The 18,451-nt window shown below is 56.4% G+C and overlaps 2 protein-coding genes across 7 annotated transcripts; one reads left to right on the forward strand and one right to left on the reverse strand.

Annotated features, from left to right (window-relative positions):
* The first annotated feature begins 5,444 nt into the window (after positions 1–5,444).
* TMEM9 (transmembrane protein 9) lies at positions 5,445–11,271 on the forward strand. Of its 3 annotated transcripts, none has more exons than XM_071768249.1 (6): positions 5,445–5,496; positions 6,777–6,878; positions 7,600–7,691; positions 8,126–8,234; positions 8,692–8,823; positions 10,089–11,271. In XM_071768249.1, exons 2-6 carry the CDS (start codon positions 6,783–6,785, stop codon positions 10,236–10,238), a joined length of 579 nt encoding a protein of 192 aa, XP_071624350.1. In that variant the 5' UTR covers positions 5,445–5,496; positions 6,777–6,782; the 3' UTR covers positions 10,239–11,271. The 3 variants fall into 3 exon arrangements, with proteins under 3 accessions (XP_071624350.1, XP_071624352.1, XP_071624351.1); XM_071768251.1 differs by lacking the exon at positions 5,445–5,496 and adding an exon at positions 5,505–5,851; XM_071768250.1 differs by lacking the exon at positions 5,445–5,496 and adding an exon at positions 5,611–5,698.
* On the reverse strand, positions 8,342–18,375 carry LOC139807370 (alpha-1,6-mannosyl-glycoprotein 4-beta-N-acetylglucosaminyltransferase-like). 4 transcript variants are annotated; one of them, XM_071768246.1, is made up of 5 exons: positions 18,091–18,375; positions 14,893–15,026; positions 14,497–14,644; positions 12,506–13,692; positions 8,342–8,799 (listed from the first exon to the last, which is right to left on the reverse strand). In XM_071768246.1, the coding sequence occupies exons 1-4, from the start codon at positions 18,344–18,346 to the stop codon at positions 12,554–12,556; spliced, it is 1,677 nt and encodes a 558-aa protein (XP_071624347.1). In that variant the 5' UTR covers positions 18,347–18,375; the 3' UTR covers positions 8,342–8,799; positions 12,506–12,553. The 4 variants fall into 4 exon arrangements, with proteins under 4 accessions (XP_071624347.1, XP_071624345.1, XP_071624349.1 ...); XM_071768244.1 differs by lacking the exon at positions 8,342–8,799 and having other exon boundaries at positions 12,451–13,692; positions 18,091–18,373; XM_071768248.1 differs by lacking the exons at positions 8,342–8,799; positions 18,091–18,375 and adding an exon at positions 17,149–17,285 and having other exon boundaries at positions 12,451–13,692.
* Between the last annotated feature and the right edge of the window lie 76 nt (positions 18,376–18,451).

Here is an 18,451-nt window from a genome sequence, read left to right on the forward strand (position 1 = left end):
CCCAGCACAGCAAGGTCTGGTTTTAGGAGAATTCTCCCTGTTCCTGTAGAGATCTAAAGGGGTCTCACAGCACACCAGAGCCCTCCCCCAAGAGTCTGGAGGAGCCCAGCACTGAACCAAAGGTTTCTGCTGGGCAGCTGTGCATCACCAGCAGTGTCTTCCTGTAGATACAACAAAAGAAGGAATGGGGACAATAATGGAGACACTTTCCACTGGCTTTAAATCACCAGGGAGAGACCTCAGCCCATGTCCCATGCAGCTGAGGCCCCAGCTCCCCCCTGTGCACAGGCAGGACAAGTGATACTGTTCTGGGAGATCAGACTGTTGAGATATAAAAGGGGAGATGTTATTTTAGCCCTCAGGAGAAATCTCCTGGCGTGTGCCTGTCATCCAGGTGGTGATAACTGGGTATAATTTATTCAGGTAGAAATCCCTCTTCCCACTCTAACAATGTTTTGTTTGCTGAATAACAAGCCCACCAATGTGCTGGAAATGATGATCCCCAACACATGTGCAGAGTTCCTAACACTTCATTGACAAGAAGTTTCATCAACTCAGATAAATATCCCTGCCCTCTCAGTGACAGTCCCTCATTCTTCAAATGCCTCACTTCCCCTACCTGCCAACATTGGAAATCTATAAATAGGGCCAACAGGGAGAGGAACAGGGGATGTGCACTGCCACCCACAAGCTCTCTGTTAGGGGAAGGCATAACCTTTGGAGGGAGTTAAGGAAGCAACAGGGCACAAAGCAGCAGAGGACTGGCCCTGTAAGGCTGGGGCAGTCTGGCAGATCACAGATGGATCCAGAGCTCACTCCAGAGCAGACTGGCTCTGGGAGTTTCCCCATCTCTCCCCTCACCCCCAAAGCACAGGTCCCTGCTGCTCCAGTGCCTGCAGCAAGGCTCCAGCAGAGAGTAAGAGTTCAACTGACTTGGACAAACTGGAGATGTTCAAAATGGAGATTGACTGAGAGCCAGCAACCTCATTTCTGCAAACCTGCATCAGGAGATGGTGCTGAGCTGATGGTGAGGGTCAGGAGATGACTGGGATGGCCACTGCAGAGCTCAGGGGCTGTGGTGTCAGCCTCATCATCACTGCCAGTGAGTTCTGCAGCAGGACAGCCTCACCTGCCTTCCACCAGCACCTTCCAGTATCCACCCATTACCTCCCAGAGCTGCACCAAACACCTCCTGACACAGCAGCCCCATCCCTGTCTCTCTGCTCCTGGCTCTCCCACTGGCTGCTCCCAGAGGTTTGCAAGTCCCAGCAGTGCAGATCACTCATGTTCCCACAGCAGGGGCAAGCACTCCCCTCCACAGAGGTTCTTTACACAGAGGCAGAATCTTGCTCTGCATTGCACACCACTTTGGGTTGTTTTTTTTCGCTCACTTGTACTGCTCATGAGACCATTTTGTTACACAGAGCCAGAATCCCAGAAGAATCCAGCACAGGTCTCAGTGATGTGGGAGTGTTCAGTGCTGGTGTAGCACATTTGCACAGCCCAATCCTGTCAAAAATACCACTGGAAAAAGCCCTGACCAAGCAGAAAGGAAAAAAAAAAATAATCCCCACCAAGTAGAGGAGCTTTTTTTTGCCCTGGCCCTCTTTTGTCTTCCCTTCCAAGCAGAAGGCTCTTTGTGGACTACATGACCCCCATTCCAATCAGTGCCTAATTGCTGGTAAAAGCTGTTAATTGCCTCTTCTGTCAGCAACATTATCCCCTCCTGCCCTGCTGAGACTGAGACTGAGACAAGGGATTGTCCTGTTCAGTGGCTGCAGTGGGACATGGAGAGGGGGGAAGGTGAAATATGAGAAATCATAGCTAGGGTAGCAAGCAAGGCTAAACCAAAAAGATGTAAGGGAAGTAGGATTCCAAAGGGGGAGGAATCCTGGGGGAGGAAAAACATGGAGCTCTCTTGACAAAGGTCCAGGATCCTTTTAAAAGGGCCCAAGAAATTATTTTTTAAAGTCTATTTTTAATGCAACCTATATGAGTGATGACAGCACAGCACTGCCTGCCACACCGCTCTCTGATTACCTCTAAGATTAGCAACAAAAAGATTAATTTCTAAGAAAAGTGTCACTGCCTTCTGGGGAGCAAGATCTGACCTGAAAAGATCACGTACAGGGAAACCCCACATCACTGGCAATCCCCCATGGACAGGAGTCCCCCAGCTGGAAACACAAGGGTTTGGGTTAACTTCAGCACAGTCTCTGCAATATGTCACTATAAATGATCAGAAAGATATGGACTGCTGATAACAAAAGCTGCAGAGACAGCGGGGGGTTAGGCCTACACTGCTCTGAGGAAAGGCCATCAAGACCTCCTGAGTACTGACATGAGCCCTTGGTCTTTGGTTCAGGTTCCTAGAACAGGCAGATGGAGCTGAGAGGCAAACCAGGGTGGGAATCCCTCAAGTACCATGGTAGTAAAAGGCTTATATTCACTCCCAGTCCCTTTTCCAAGAGCTCCAAAACCCAGTGACAAACCCTCTCAGCCCTCTCTAGTGCTGGTCCATGCAGAAGATGAAAGCTGATGACAAGCTTCTTCTCCTTGAGGCTCAGCCCTGCCTTGAGACGTAAAACTCCCACCCCACTGATGGACACACAGGAATAGCCCCTCTGAGGGCTCCAGATTAAAACCTGAGGGCACAGCATTTGGGTTGTTCTGAGGGAACTTGCCCACCCATTGACATGTTTGCATTCTCTTCTCTGCCAGAGAAACTGAGCACCCACTTACCTGAGGAGTCCCCCCTCCAGACACAACTGAACCATTCATCCAATTGTCACTGACATTTCTGGAGAGCACCCTGCTTCAAGGGAGCCAAATCCAGACCAGACCTTATAACCAGAACCCCCTCCCATCCCAGCAGTCCCTTTCACACACTGCCAATTTCTCCTGGTTGGAGCTCCCCACAGAAATCACTTCACCCTTTCCAAAACAGCACAGCAGGTCAGAAGATGATGAATCCCATATCCAGTTGAAACTTGGGAAATTTTTAGGGAAATAAAACCTCAGCTGTGTAAGCTGAAAGAGAGCTGAGACACCTCATCCAATATTGCTGCTCCAAACCCAGCACCAAGTAACCCTTCCAAACCACAGGGACTTGGGTTTAAACTGCTCCCAAAGCAGCAAAAAACTTCCTTGGTCTCACCTGAAGTATTTTCCACCACTCTGAACCTGAAGGAGGGATCCCTGACCATCAGCCCAGCTCAGTAGCTCTTAGCTGATGAAGTTTCAGGAGCAGATCACAGTTTGATGGGGGGCTGGGATGGCTGCAGCCCAGCAGGAGCATGACCTTAGAAGGGAAAACTGAGCTTCATTAGGCCTGATGCCAGTCATACACTTTGGTCTACATGTTCCAGTGTTTGATGCCACTCCATCAAAAAATCTCAGAGAAACTTATTTCTGGCTGAACCAGGTGTCACAGAAAAGAGTGCCAACTCCACTGCTTCTCTGCCAAGTCAGGAGGAGGCTTAGGGGGAAGCCCTGTGCAGAGCAGAAATGGGTGCAAAGCAACCAAGCAGCAGGGTACTGTCACCAGAGGCTGCAGCCACTCAGTCCCACAGACAGGATCTGTCACCCCCAGCCTGATTTTATTCCTTTCTGTCTTCCCCACACAGCTCACACCTCAGTGGGAGGATAGCAGGAGGCTGTTACTGATGCTTCACAGACATCTGTACGCCCAAACGTGCTGGAAGTGCTGCCACTGGGGACAGTGCTCTCCACTGCTGTCTTAGCAGATGAAAAAACAGGGACATGTCCTGTTCTGCAAGGTCTGCTCCTGCCCCAGCCCCACAGGATCACATTCACTTACCCCTCAGATGGCAGCTCCAGCAGATGCAGCTCCTGAGCAGGACATTGCTCCTGAGGTGACCCTGCCCACGGCAAAAGGTTTAAAACTTTAAGGTCCCTTCCAACCCAAACAAGTTTGTGATTCTATGACAAATACTTCTGGAAGCAGAGAATTCCCTCTTCTCTCACACAAGGCCTCTGTTCTTGACCCCAGTGTGGGTCTGGGGGTGCCCCCTGCCCTGGGGTGCAGCACTGCCAGAGCCTTGGGTGAACTTGGAGACCTCTCCTCCCTGTCCTCTTTGTGAACCCTAAATATTTTGACTGGAAATAGTTTCCAATTTAGGGACAGAAGCAGCCTAGGAAATGGTTAAATGCAACCAAGGCTGAGAAGAAGCCTGGGTCAGGCCCTCTGGGACATGAGGCACTGCCTGGGGTGTTTCCCCCTTGTGCTGCCAGCCCTGGGAGAGCCTCCTCAGCACCACTGCAAGGGTGAAACCTACAGGAAACAGAAACCCCACAGCACTACTGTGTGACTGGGGAAACTGAGGCACATCCCCAAAAGCCAGGTCCTGGGAGCTGTAAGGGAGCTGACAGCAGAAAGAGAGAATAATTGCTATTCTTTGGTGTAAAAAACCATCCTGCACAGGGCTGGGAGCTCAAGGAGCCCAATGCCCAAGCACCCTCACATCCTCCCTGGGCAGTTTACAGTTTTGAAGCATTTTGTGAACAAATTTCATTTCCTGCTGAACACCCAGACCAGATCTTTCTGATTCAGGTGGAGAACGAAGTTTTTTCTCCGTGAATGATTGGATGTCTTTTCTAATGGTAGGATGTATCTCCAGGATATTTACAAGTCTCTCTGTTTAAAATTTCAAGTAAATTGCCCTTTAAATACCTGACAGCTGATGTGACCGCATCATGTGCTGGAGACTTACAGGGTAGTTGTTAACACCCATTTCCAGAAAGAACAAGGACGAGCTGTTCTTGTGTGTCCTTAGCCACTTGTCACATTAACAAAAATGCCACCTGTCCTTCAAAAGCTGACACCAGTAACACCAGTAAGAACTAATTACACTGGTAAGGGGAGAGTTCAGGGCACACCAGATGCATTTCCCCTCCTTTGCCCAGCTTTGTGTCTTAGTTTCCTCTGCTGATCTCCAGTTCCTCCTCCCTCCTGGCCAGATGAACTCCATGTGGCCTTTATTCCCAGGACATTGCCCATGGAAGGCCCCTCCAAGGCCTCCCTCGTCCCTGCTTGCTGCCAGCAAAATGAGAGGCAGGGCCTGGGACTGAGCAGCCCTACAGAGCCACTGCTAATCCTGAGGTCTCCAGAGGATGACGAAGCCTCTTGCCAGACCCCTCTCGGGGCTCAGAACCACGGCGGGGTGACCTGCCCTGCCGGGGAGGGGGGAGCTGTGCCAGGCCAGGGCCGCCTAACACGGCCGAACAACGCCCAGAGCCCCCGGGCACCTCCGGCCCCCCCGGAGCCCCCTCACCCGCAGCCCCGTCCCCTCAGCACTGAGGGAGGCGAAGGGTGGGGACCTGCTCCTCTGGAGCGACCTGCTTTGCGATTGGTCGAGAGCACTGCCTGTCACCGGGCATCGCCCTTCTCAGCCAATGGTCGTGCAGGGATGGGGCCGGGGGCGGGACGTGCAGGGGCCGGGGCTGGCGAGCGTCCCTCCCCGGCGCCGTCCGCAGGTAGGGCCCGGGCGGGCTGAGGGGAGGAGGTCGCGCCGCGCCCGTTCCCGTTTTTGTTCCTTTCCTTCCTTCTCTCCCGTTCCCGTCCTTCCTCCCCGCCCGTTCCCATCCTTTCTCCGCTCCTCACCGCTTCCCGCCCCTCGGGGCCCGCGCCGTGAGGGGCCTGGGCGGGGCGGGGCTGTGCCCGGGGATCGGTTGCTCGGTGGGTGGGAGCGGCCTCGGTTACCGGCGGAGCCCCGGCACGGCCTGGGGCCGGGGCTGGGGTGTGAAAACCCCCGCAGGGCCGGGCAGCTGCCAGCAGCCAGCGGGAAGGGAGGTGGGGCTGCCGGAGAAAGCCCCTGCGCCAGGACCGGGGGCCGGGTCGGTGTCGGGGGTGGTTGGAGCAGAGGTGCCGGGTGGGGGGAGGGGGTGGGCACCGGGTCGGAACCGCCGTGCGTTTAGTCTGAGAAAGGCTCCGGGTGATGTTAAAGGCCAAGAGAGAGGGGACACAGGGTGATGTGGGAGGTTGTGCTTGGGTCTCCTTTTGGGGAGGGGGTTTGGTGCCTGGGAGCTGCCCCCTCCTCAGTCACGATCTCTGAGGCTGTAACCAGGTGTTGGTCACACTCCTGCTCCCCTGTCAGCCACAGCCCTGCGGGGCTCGGGGCCAGACACAGATGCTCACAGACACTGTGAGCTTGGCTGATTGTCTGGAAGATAAATATCTGCAAGGCAAGTGTGGAAGTGCCCCTTGGAACATCCCCTGCCCACCTAGGGAAGAACCACACATAAATTGTCCTTCGTGTGGCTCCTGGTGTTGTACAGCCCCGGTGTTGTACAGCCCTGGTGTTGTACAGCCCTGGTGTTGTACAGCCCTGGTGTTGTACAGTTGTACAAATGAGGCTGCATGGACCAACAGTGACCTCAGATTTTCCTGTTTCTGTATCTTCCTGGGCAAAATAATCAGCAGTTGCAGAGCTCCAGGGTAGTAAGGCAGTAACAGGAGGTTATGTGGCATTGCAGAAGTCAAATTGTAAGAAAATCATCAGTATTTTTTGCAGGACTGTGGTAGTTTGGATGTGTGGCTCTAGATGGGGGAAGGTTTTTTTCATAGGAGTGTTTCTTGGGATCTGTTTGAAATATTGCCAGGGGTTTCTAATTGGCATCAGCCTTGAGTCAGGGATAAGTTTCTACTTCCTGGGCTAAATTGAGGCAAGTGAACCAAAAAAGAAATCTCACACTAAGTTGTTCTGGCTGCGTTCAGCTGAAAATCTCTGTCCAAGATGTGAATTTTGTTTCCTCAGGCTTCCATGATGTTTGCCCCCTGCACCTGGCCCTGTGCAAGCTCCCTGCTGCTGATCACACTGCTCTGCTGCATCCTTTCTCCTGCAGCACAAGCCAGCAAGGTGAGAGAACAGCTTCAGGCACAAGCACTGAACCATGTGTGTAGGACACCAGAGAAGCAACTGTTTTTCCCTGGAATTTTGCAGAAAGAAGGAATGCTATAGCAGATGTGTGATTATTATATGTAAAGCTATGAATGTCTGTGACAGTGGCCTCTGCCTTTCCTCCTTCTCCTGTGTTTTAGTTTGCATTTTAAAATTTATTTACAAGTACCTGGTGTTTGGAGCTGAGGTGCTCAAGGCATTTTAAAACTGTGAAGTTATTGATGTGAAAGAAGCAGCACAGGAAGGAGAGATGTGGTGTGAAGTCCTCTCTTCCTCTCAGGGGACATTTTCATAGAATCAGAGAATCATAGAATGGGCTGGGTTGGAAGGGACCTCAGAGCTCATCAAGTCCAACCCTTGCTCCACTCCCCCCGTGGTTCCCAGCCCATGGCACTGAGTGCCACATCCAGGCTCTTTTGAAATATCTCCAGGGATGGAGAATCCACCCCTTCCCTGGGCAGCCCATTCCAATGGCTGAGCACCCTCTCCAGAAAGAAATTCTTTCTAATGTCCAACCTAAACCTCCCCTGGCACAACTTGAGACCTCTTGTGCCCTCTTGTCTTGCTGAGAGTTGCCTGGGAAAAGAGCCCAACCCCCCCTGGCTATTTTGCCTTTTCCCTGGGTGGTTGGGCAGCAGGACTTGTTCCTCAGTGCTGCCTCCTCCTCCTGTCTCTGCAGAGCTCAGAGGACATTCGCTGCAAGTGCATCTGCCCCCCGTACAGGAACATCAGTGGGCACATTTACAACAAGAATGTGCTGCAGAAGGACTGGTGAGTTGTGGGCTGAAGCCTTCAGGGGTTGGTCTGTGAAAAACAACACTCCAGAGTTCCCAGCTGGTGCTAAGGAAGTGAATTCCCTGCTTGTGCATTTGCAGAAGCAGCTGTTTTGGTAGGTGGTGTTCAGGCCTGGTGGGAGGTGTATTTTGAACAGAGATCCAGGCCTCTGGGGGTGTGATTTCTGAGGGCATGGCTCTCAGCAGATGCAGGGGGTGCTCTGCAGTCCCTTTCACCTGGGCCAGATCCCTACAAGAGATGCTTGAACTGCCCATCCCAGGAACCTGGGGCTCTGAGTTGTGAGGGGAACTCCTCAAACCTGATCAGTCAGCCTGGAGGGAAAGCTGGGAGACAGCACAATCACCCAGCACCCTTCCAGAGAGCTTTGGCTTCCCCACATCCTGGGGCTGATCCTGGTTTCTGTCTTGCAGCAACTGCCTGCACGTTGTGGAGCCCATGCCAGTGCCAGGGAATGATGTGGAAGCTTACTGCCTGCTCTGCGAGTGCAAGTATGAGGAACGCAGCACCACCACCATCAAGGTGACTGCAGGGCTGCTCCTGGGCTTGTCTGCTCCTTGCCACCCCACCCCAGGCACTGCCAGCCTGCTGGCTTCCCAGAGAAAGGACAAAAGCCATCACAGTTCCTGTGTGGTGGTGTCAGGGGCACTGTGACTGAGTCAGGAGGGCTCTGGCAGTGAGGAGGATGCTGTGGGGGAGCCCAGACTCCCTGCTGAGGATGTGTGACCCATCTTGTTGGTGTCCTTTCACACACAGCACATGTCCTGAACTGGCAGAGCAAGGAGGTCAGCATGGGTTAGGCAGGGACTGCACATACATCCCAGTGGCCTCTCCAAGTGCAAGAGACTTTTTAGTGAGCAAAATCAGAATGAGGGGAGAGATCAGACATGGAGGCAGCTGGGGAGGGAGCCTCCTGGCCAGTGTGGGGGTGCTCACCTGCACCACTGATCCTGTTCCACTGTGCTGCCCATACCTGCAGGTGATCATCATCATTTACCTGGCTGTGGTGGGGGCTCTGCTGCTGTACATGGCTTTCCTGGTGCTGGTGGACCCTCTGCTCCGCAAGCCTGATGCCTACACCCAGCCCCTGCACAATGAGGAGGAAAACGAGGTGAGGCTGCACTGCTGGTGTGTGCAGGGGGTGTGGGTGGCTGCAGACAGGGCAGCAGAGTGACAAGAGAATGGCAGGAAAAGAGTCTGACCTCATGCTTGTCCCCTTTGGTCCACTCTGGGACCAGCACTGTTCCCTTTTGGGCACCTTGCCCAGGTCAACATTGAGACTAAAATCTGTGCAGATCATGGGAATATTTAAGCTCTGTATTACAAGCCAAAGACAGGACCTGTCCCCCCCTGCAGGGGGCTGGATCCTAAAAGCATGCTTTTGCTCCACAGGAATAATTCAGATTTACACCTAGGTGCACACTGCAGATGCCTGGGATTAGGTGAGGTTTATCTTACTCCCATGTGCAAAATCCCTGCAGCACCATCCAGCTGAGCAGCTGCTTTGTAAGCTGGTGGCCTGAGGACAGTGGAAGTTGTTGGCTGAGGATGAGTGGGGTGATGCAGATTGCTGGAGCTGTGCAGCTCCTTGCAGTCTCCTCACAGTGGATTTCCAGCAGAGGGTTTGGACTGAGTGCAGTTCCTCTCCTAGAGAACTTTCATTTGAGGCCTGTGACTTTACCATGGGTAATCTCCAAGAGCAAACTTTCCAGCTGGAGTAGGGGGCCTGGTGTTGAGGAGATCTGAAAATTAGGTCCTCCTTCAGGACAAAGAAGGTGGAGACTCCTGATTTCCAAGGAGTCCCATGGACAGGACAAGGGGAATGGGCACAAGTGGCTCCTGGGGAGATTCTGATCAGACACAAGAGGAAAATTTCTCCCCATGAGGACAGTCAGAGATTGGAATGGTCTCCTGGGGGAAGGGGTGGATTCCCCCACTTTGGAAAGTTTTAAGTCTCAGCTCGATGGGTGCTGAGACATCTCAGATCAACAATAATATCAGAAGGGTTGGAGCAGAGGATCCCTGAGGTCCCTTCCAACCTGACATTCTGGGATTCTCTGATTCCCAGCCAGCCTGCTCTGGTTCCTGGTGCTGGTAACACCCACCCTGTGCCCAGGAGTCCTCACAGATTTAAGAAAGCTTTGGGTACCACCAAGTGCACTTGGCAGCTGCCTCAGAGCAGGATCAGCCCCAAACCAAGCCAGGGGGGATGGAAAAGGGCAACGAGGGGACCATGAAGTCCCAGCTGCCCCAGGGAGTGGTTGACCTGCTGAGACACCTCACAGAAACCCTAATATCGGAAGGGTTGGAGCAGATGATCCCCCCGTGCCATTCTGTGGTTCTCTGCTCCTCTGTCACTGTCTCTTTCCCTTGCAGGATGCCCCTGCCTTGGCTGCAGCCCCCAGCCCAGCTGGAGCTCGGGCCCACACGGTGCTGGAGCGGGTGGAGGGGGCGCAGCAGCGCTGGAAGCGTCAGGTGCAGGAGCAGAGGAGGACGGTGTTTGACCGGCACAAGATGCTGAGCTAGGTCTCTGGGCAGCTCTGCTGCTGGAGCTGGACACCCCTCAGGACATCCGTGGGGTTGGACTGGCAGCTCCAGCCCTCTCTGATCGAGGTCTTCCTGGAGAGAGGCACCCAAATGCTCACCTCTGGTTTTGTCCCCTTGCCCTCTACCTCTCAGCCCAGAGGCTCCTCAACCCTGGCCCTGGTGGGATCCGTGCTGGCCACTGGCCCTGGGGTGGGCAGCACAGCTGCCAGGGTCACGGGCTGGCTTGAGGAGGGGCTGCAGCCCCCCTGGTGCTGGGCTCAGCTGGACCCCCACCTCAAAGAAAGGGGTCTCAGTGCAGTGTTGGAAGTTGGCTGGGTCCTTCTCTTCTGGGATAAAAATAGTGGGATCATTTTTGTGGGGGATAAATTATGTAGCACTCCTCCAGGATGAAGCAGCCTCCTCCTCCTCCTCCCCCAGTTTGTGCACTGCTGGTAACCAAGTGTTGTGGTCCCAAGACAAGTGCATTGCCCTGGAGAAGGAGGAGGGGGCTCCCTGCCAGGGCTCAGCTGCTGCTACCCTGGTGTAAACTGAGTGAGTTTCCACTCTGTTCAGTGGAGTCTGCTCGGGTTTACACCAGCAAAGCTGAGACTGCAGCTGCTTCCTGTGCAGGTGAGTATCACAGAACTGATGAGAACACTCAAAAGAGACCAACAGGTAAAAGGTTGGTTGACATCTTTTCCTGCTTTAGCAGTGGATAAAAGCAAACTGGGGGGAAAGCTTTCTGTTTGTACCCACCTAGGTGACCTTTGATGCTCCCACCCTGCAGTCAGGGGCGTTTGTGTTCAAGAACTGGGCTTTTCTGTGAACACTTCTCTGGGTCTTGGGGTCTTGAAAAAGGACACTTGTGCTCCTCAGAACACTCCAAGAGCTCTGGCTGTGTTTGGGCTGCATGAAGGGAAACTGAAATTATTCTACAATGTGTATATTCATCCCACTGAGAACACTGATAATGCCAGGAAGATGCTGGAGTTTATGATGTAGCATCTCTGTATTAAATGCAGACAAAGATCTATCCCATGCTGGCTTTTTATCAGGGAAAAGTCCCATCATGCCAGGTCTGGGGCTCTCAGCACCGAGTGTCTGCAATCCAGACATGTTACTGAGCCCAGCCCACCCTTAGTGGCACTGGAGAGCCAAGCCAGGCAGTGCCTGTTGAACCAGCTGATCCCCCTTTGCAGCTTCTGCTGCCCTCAGTGTCCCCATCTGTCCCTGTCACCTTCTCTCCATGCCCAAGCTGAAGTGGGACCCGTGGGGGTCAGCACTGCCCACACCAGGTGACAGTTCCACCATCAGAGGGCATTGTCTGATTAATTTTTGTCCCAGCTGAGGGTCAGGTTGGTCAATTGAGTCCCTGCAACCCCCTGAGAGGAGGTTGGAGCCAGGGGGGGTCGGGCTCTGCTCCCAAGGAGCAAGGGATGGGACAAGAGGAACTTTTGGCCTCAAGTGGTGCCAGGGGAGGTTTAGGTTGGAGCTGGGGAACAATTTCTGCCTGGAAAGGGTTGTCAGGGCCTGGCCCAGGCTGCCCAGGGCAGGGCTGGAGTCCCCATCATCCCTGGAGGGGTTTCAGACCCTGGAGATGTGGGGATGAGGGACATGGGGTGGGGGTGGCCTGGGCAGGGATGGGGGAAGGGTTGGACTGGATGATCTTGGAAGTCTTATCCAACCAAAATGATTCAGTGACCAAGAAATCAGTTGGAAGGGTCTGAACACAACCAGAGGCTGCAGGAGGTGTTGCTGGTCAGGGACTGGGTAGGTGTGAGGGGTCCATCTGGTGGTACAGCCCTGAGTGCCAGCAGTGAAGGTCCCGTTCCCAGCTCCCTGTGCCCCTGATCCTGGAGGGGTGAGCAGCACCCCCATCCCTTCCCCTGGCCCCTCCCATGAACATCTTGAAAATATGACAGAAAAGGAAAAAATCTGGGAGTGGGTTAGGAAACTCAGAGGGGGCAGGGATGGGGTGGAGAAGATGCAGAAAACTCCGCTGCCTGATTAATTGTTTAGCTTGTTAATTCCCTAATTAGCTCTGTCCTGTGCACCATCCTCCCTGGGAGAAGATGTTTGCTGCTGCCCAGCCTGCAATTCCCAAGCCTCTGCTCCTCCCTGGCTGCCAGTGTTGCTCCCTGGAACACCTCCCCTTCAGGCACAGCCCCATCCGTGTTCCTGCCATCCCTCTGGAGTCAGGCAGCAGCTCCCCTGGGAGTCAATAATTTAATTCCTCATCAAAAAAGGGAGTGAGAAAAATAATGCACCTCTTGGTAGAAAATCCAAGTGCTTTGGCCACCCCACCACACCCCTGCTCAGGTGCTCTCCGTGGTCCAGATGTCGATGCTCTGGATGATGAGCCACTCGCTCTGGTCCCGGGTCACCCGGATCCTCACGCACTCCACGGGGCCGAGCACCCCTCTCTCCAGACCCCGTTTCTCCAACACCCCCTTCTCAAAGGTGCCCACTGGGCTGTACCTGGAGCAGTCCTGGCCATCCACCCGCCAGCCCAGCTCCAGCACCCCCGCCTGCAGGAAATCTCCCCGGTGCTCCTCGGAGCCCGTGCGCACCCGGACGCGACTGACCCGGGCTGGCTGCTGGAAGATGATGGAGAAGGTGCTGCCAGCTCGTGGGTCTCTGCCCCAAAAATACCCCTCTGCTGAGCCATAAGCATTGACGGGCTCGTGGTTCTCAAAGATGGACATGGTTGTGAACAAGGCTGCTGGGGGGTTGTCCGGGAGGTCCAAGGCATCGGCTTGGAACTCGTCGTCCTCCAGCCGGTTGATGGTGCCCTGGAAGGAGGAGTAGAGGCCCATGTGCTGGAAGAGGGAGGGCCTGAAGCGGATCACGTCCTTCTGGGTGAGCAGGAGGCGGAAATGGGTCAGCAGCCAGTCACAGGGCATCTCCTGGTAGAAGAGGAGGAGGAAGCGAGCCAGGCGGGGAAGGTCGCTGGAGTGGTAGAGTTTGCCAATGTAACCCAGCTTGGAGAACTCAAGAGTGGCCCAGCTGGAGCCTTCCCGAGATGCCAGCGCCTTGCGAATGGCTGTGAAGAAGGACTTGGAGCACCAGACATCGTCCTCGATCATCAGGTAGTAGGAGGAGAGGTTGGCAGCAAAGGAGAGGAGGAAGGCGTAGTCCACGTTCTGCTTGGACCTGAACCTCACCCTCTCCTCTGGGTCGTTGTAGTTCCTCTTCAGGCCCTCCAGGCTGGGGTAAAACTCCTGGGGAGCGTGGATGAGCAGGAGTCTGCCCAGGAGGATGTGGTGAGCGAATTTCCGGGCGATGTCCGCGGCCACGCGCACGTTCCAGCCCGGGTCTGTGTCAGCCAGGTGCACCACCACCACCATCTCCTGCAGCTCCTGCTCCGTGGACTGCTTGAAGAGGGACTGGAGGGTGGCAGGCAGGTAGTAGCCCCGCGGCCGCCGCACCGACGCCAGTCCCACTGCCAAGAACTCTGCAAGGTCAGAGGAAAGGAGTTAGCAGGCTGAGAGCTGAGCCGGGGGGCACCGTGGGGGGGTCTTTCCCTGGGAGGCACGAGGAGGGGGCTGCAGTTGGCTTCACGAGGCCACCCTGCTCACTTATGGTCCCACATCCGAGGCTGGTCGGGCTTTTTTGAAGCTGAAGCCCCCAGCATCTCAGGAGGTGCCCAAAACTGGGCCAAATGGCAAGAGGAAAGGATAAGAACTTGAGGAATATTTGGGAAAAGCCGACCTTGGGACAGGAACAGTTTCCTGGCATGGCTGCACATCCTTGAAGCGTGCCCATGCCTACTCCAAACCTCTTGGAGATGCAACCACATCAGTATTCTTCTGACTTCCCAAAAAACTCAGCTGTGGTTGTGTTTGTTCAGCTTTGCTGCAGCTTCTCTTGGTGCTGGTGTGAGCAGCACTGTGCATGTGCAGCACCTCTGGTTGTGCTCACGTGGGGCTGTCCTGAGCTCCTCTCCCTGGTGCTTGCACGGGAACTGCTTTTTGTGCTTCTGTCTGAGGTCTGACCCACATCCCTTGCACTGTGCACATCTCTCACCATCTCCACCTTCCTGACAGGAGAGCAGGAAACTCAGCCCCAGGGATGTGGGATCTCAGGCACCCTCCCCACAGAGATCTGTGAAAGCCACAGTGTCTGTGGTCACCCCAGTCCAGAGGTGCAGCAGAAGCAGGGAGCACACTGGGAGCACACTGGGAGCACACTGGGACCTTCCTCCATTTGGCCACCCACTCCACAGCCCTGCCCAGCCCCGGGTCCCAGACCCACTCACTTTTGTGGGGTAAGAGGGAGCCAGCGAGGAGGTTGTAGGAGATGTTGTGAAGTGCAGAGAGGTCATCAGTGTCCCTGAGGATGTGCAGGGCTCCTTCTGGCTGCAGCACCTGCAGAACTGTGTCTGGGGCCAAGCCCCCAGGTTCCACCTGGATGGGAGTCACAAACAGCAGGGTCAGATCCCAAGAGCACCATAGACTCACGTGAGCAAGTGGGAAGGGCCCAGAAATTAAGGGGAATCCCTGTCCTGCCAGCTCCTGGTTCCAGGGTGCAGGGGGCAGAAAGGCAGAGCTGGGGTTTGGGGTGCTATGGGACAGGGAAGGTAGAAGAGCTGGGGTGTGTGGGACAGGTGGGGATGGAAGGTGGTCCAGTGGGATGTCACTGGTGGGGGACTCACCTCCAGGGGCTCCTGTTCCTGCTGGATGTCTCCATGGAGGAGGAGGAGGAGCAGGAGGAGGAAAGAGGCTGTGAGCACAGCAGTGAGGGAACGTTTCAGGGAGCATCGCATAGCCCGGGGCCAGCACACTGAGGCTGAGGGAGGAAGGGACACATCAGGACAGGGCACAGCCCAGGAAGGGACCCTCATCCCCTGGACAAGGTTGTGGGACAGCCCCTGGATGCACCCTTGGGGCTGATCCCTCTGCCCAGAGCACCCAGGGGTGGCCATGGCTCTGGAGTCCCGGCTGCTCTTCCAGCACCCCCGGGATGGAGCTGCTGCCCCTGCCCCCCTCCCTCCCCCAGGCAGCCACCAGCAGCCACCCCCCTTGCTGGGTAGGAGGGTCAGAGGGTCAGAGTGTCACCTTCAAGGAATTTGTGCTGCCCTTGAGATAGTTTGCCCGGTAGCCGAGGTGTGGCAGGAGGCTCAAGGGCTCCTGTGTTTGTCTGGGGTTTTTCCATTATAAACATGAGTGGGTCTGGGAGAGGAGAAACTGGAGCTGGAGCCAGTGCCTGGCCTGGTGGGACAGGTCCAGTCAGCCCCATCCCTGCTGCTCACAGCTTTGGTTTCTTTGGGTCACAGCACCTTTGAATGCAGCTGTGGAGGAAAAGCCCCTCGGGTGAGCTGCCAGCCCTCCCAGGGCTTCACCCAGGACCTCTCCCAAAACACATCCCTGCATTCCAGCCCACCCACTGTCCCCAGCCAACTGCTGCCCCCCAGCATGTTCTGGGATTTTTTTAAAAGAAGAAACTCCCTGTTTTCCTGGCCTAAAGACCTTTTGGGGGTTGTTTGGGGTGCAGGTTCCCCCAGAAGTAGCTGTGCTGACCTGGCCCAGACCCAGGGCTCCTTACCCAGAGAGGAGCAATCCCAGCAGAGCTCACTGCTCACCCCATGGCTGGGCTGAGCCACGGCCCTGGGGAGCCCCATCTTGGCCAAGGAGAGAGGAGCCACCGCCTCTGGGGTGACCACAGCCCAGCTCTGCTTATCACTGGGTCTTCAAAACATTGTGAGAGTCCACGAGTGTCTGGAGCTGCTTAAAAAACCTTTGTCCTGGTTACAGCAGGGAGTGGGGAGGATTGGGGGGTGCTCACTGCCACGGGCCAGCCCAGAGCCCCCCAGCTTCTCCTTTCCCTGATGCTGACACAGGCAGCTCAGCAGCCTTAGGGACAGAAAGTAAAGAGCACTGCCCCTCCTCAGCCCCTAAATGGGAATTTGGGTTTTGCCTCCATGAAGGAACAAGGCAGCTGAGCCAGATGGGCACCACCAGGGCCCAGGCTACTGTAGGCAGCATCCTCCCAGCTCCTGCTCCAGGAGCCTCCACGGAGCATCCCCATCCCCATCCCCAATCCTCACACACCCCCCTGGGGATGTCCCCAAATGTCACCCCCAGAGGTGCAGCTGCCTGCAGAGCCCCGTTCCCCCGGAGCCAGAGGAACTCCACTGGGTTAGGAAGCTCCCGGGCTGGCTGAGCAGCAGCCGTGACTCAGTGCAACAGCAGAGGGAAGGAGAAGGAGCAAACACAGAGACACCGTCCCAGCAGGGCTCTGGGGACGGGCCGGATGCTCCCCACAGCTGCTTCCCCTTGGGAGAAGGGGCTGTGCACAGGCAGGGGGGTAACAACCAGGGCTCAGCGTCCCCTCCACCAGCCACACCTTCCCATGCTGGGGGAAACCGAGGCACGGAACAAGGCCGTGCATCACCCAGGGGGTTTCCTGTGCCACAGGTGCCCCTCACCCCATCCTAGTCAGGGTCACCGGGATGGAGAGGGGCAGGGGGGAACCCAGCACCAGAAATCACTGCTGACTCGAGAGGAGGAAGTGGGAAATTGTGTCAGCACGATGTCCCCGATGAGCAGACAGTGTCTGTGTGGGGCATGGTGCTCCTCGGTCCCCTGGCAGCCACCCGGGGCCTGTCCCCACGCTCCACGGGAGCCTCTGCTCCAAGGGTCACCACGCAGGGAGGAAGAGGGGAAAAGCTGCGTTTCGGGCAGGCAGGACTCTGGGAAGCCAAAGCTTCAGGTCAGCCCAGGTGCCCTCCAGCCCTGCAGCTCAGGGTGGTCCCCGCAGGCAGCTCGGGATGGAGACACTTGGACCTCATCAGCGTGGGGACCCCCAGCCCACCCCTGGCCACCCCTTCCCTGTGCAGCCCCCTGACCCTAGAGCTTTGGATGGTGCCCAGCACAGCTCCAGAGGCACCCCCGAGGCAGCGGACACTTACGGGGTGCGCGGCAGCCCGAGGGGTGGGTGCAGGGTGGCGGCAGCCTCGTCTCCTGGCCGGGGTGCTGGGTCCTGGCAGCCTCCCCAGGGCAGGACGGGCTCCGGTTTCTCGCTCGACAAAGCCCCACCCCGAGGCCTCGCCTGCCTCCCGCAGAGGAGGAGCGTCCGCCCGCGGCCTCTGCCCCACGCCACCGCCCGGGAGAGTGGGGGGGACCCAGGCTGGGAGGGTGCGAAGGGTCCCCAACCCCACTGCTGGGACTGGGGCAGCCTGAGCCTCCCTCCCGGACTGGGCACCCCGCGCTGGCACCATCTGTCACCCACCCACCCACCCACCCAGCGCCTCGGTTGACCCCCGAGGTCAGACCCCAGAACCCCAAACCCTGGCACTTTGGTGGCACCAGGATTCAAAACGGGGACACGGACCCGTCACAGCTTTCTGCCCCTGTTTATTTTCCAGCCCTTGTGCTGAGATGGCAGAAACCTCCAGGGCTGTGGGACCCCCCCGGCACCCCGGGCCAGGACAGAGCCAGGATCCCACCTGGGAGGGGCCCCCTGGGGACACCACGGTTCAGCCCAAGACCCCAACTCCTGGCTGGAGCGTTGGGTGTCGCAGCCCCGCCTGGGGATGAAAAAGACTTTTCCCTCCCCCTGAGATGAAGGGCGCTGTGCTTCCCATGGCCCATTTTGTCCCAGCTCCTCTGACCTCCCAGCTTCATTTCTCCCCCCTCACATCCCTCCTCCAGAGCACCAGCAGGCAGACAGCCCTGGAGCACCCACAGGTCACCCCACAGCATCACTGGCACCCAGCCAGGCACTCCTCATCTCCCTCTGATGTGGCAGCTCACCCAAAGCCTCTCTCCCTTCCTCTCCATCCCACCCTCCTCATTTCTCTGCACATGAGGCCCGGTGCCTTCCTCTCCTCCCTGGCCTGTACCTCTCCTACCTTCAGGAAGCTCCCAATGTCTCCTCCCAGGCTCCATCTGCCACAGATCCTGGGTGACACCTTCCAGCCCCCACTGCTGACTCTGGATTCCAGGGGCTCTGTCCCTGCGGTGTCCCAGGGAGCTCAGTGGGGGCATCAGGGCAGTCGGTGGCTGCACCCAGGCAGGGGCTGGAAGCTGCCAGGATTTGGAACAGAGGGACTTGGGGCTGCAGGATGGGGAGGGCTTCTCCCCCCACAGCTGCCTCCTGATCCCCATCCTGCACAGGAAGGAACCAGGGCTTGGTCCTTCCTGCCCTGGTGGAAAGGAAGAGGAGGGGGGGGACCACGGTGCTCAGTGAGGCCTTGGGGTCCCCAATGCTCC

The sequence above is a fragment of the Heliangelus exortis genome, chromosome 25 (assembly GCF_036169615.1).
Source record: "Heliangelus exortis chromosome 25, bHelExo1.hap1, whole genome shotgun sequence".
Taxonomy (NCBI): Eukaryota; Metazoa; Chordata; class Aves; order Apodiformes; family Trochilidae; genus Heliangelus; species Heliangelus exortis.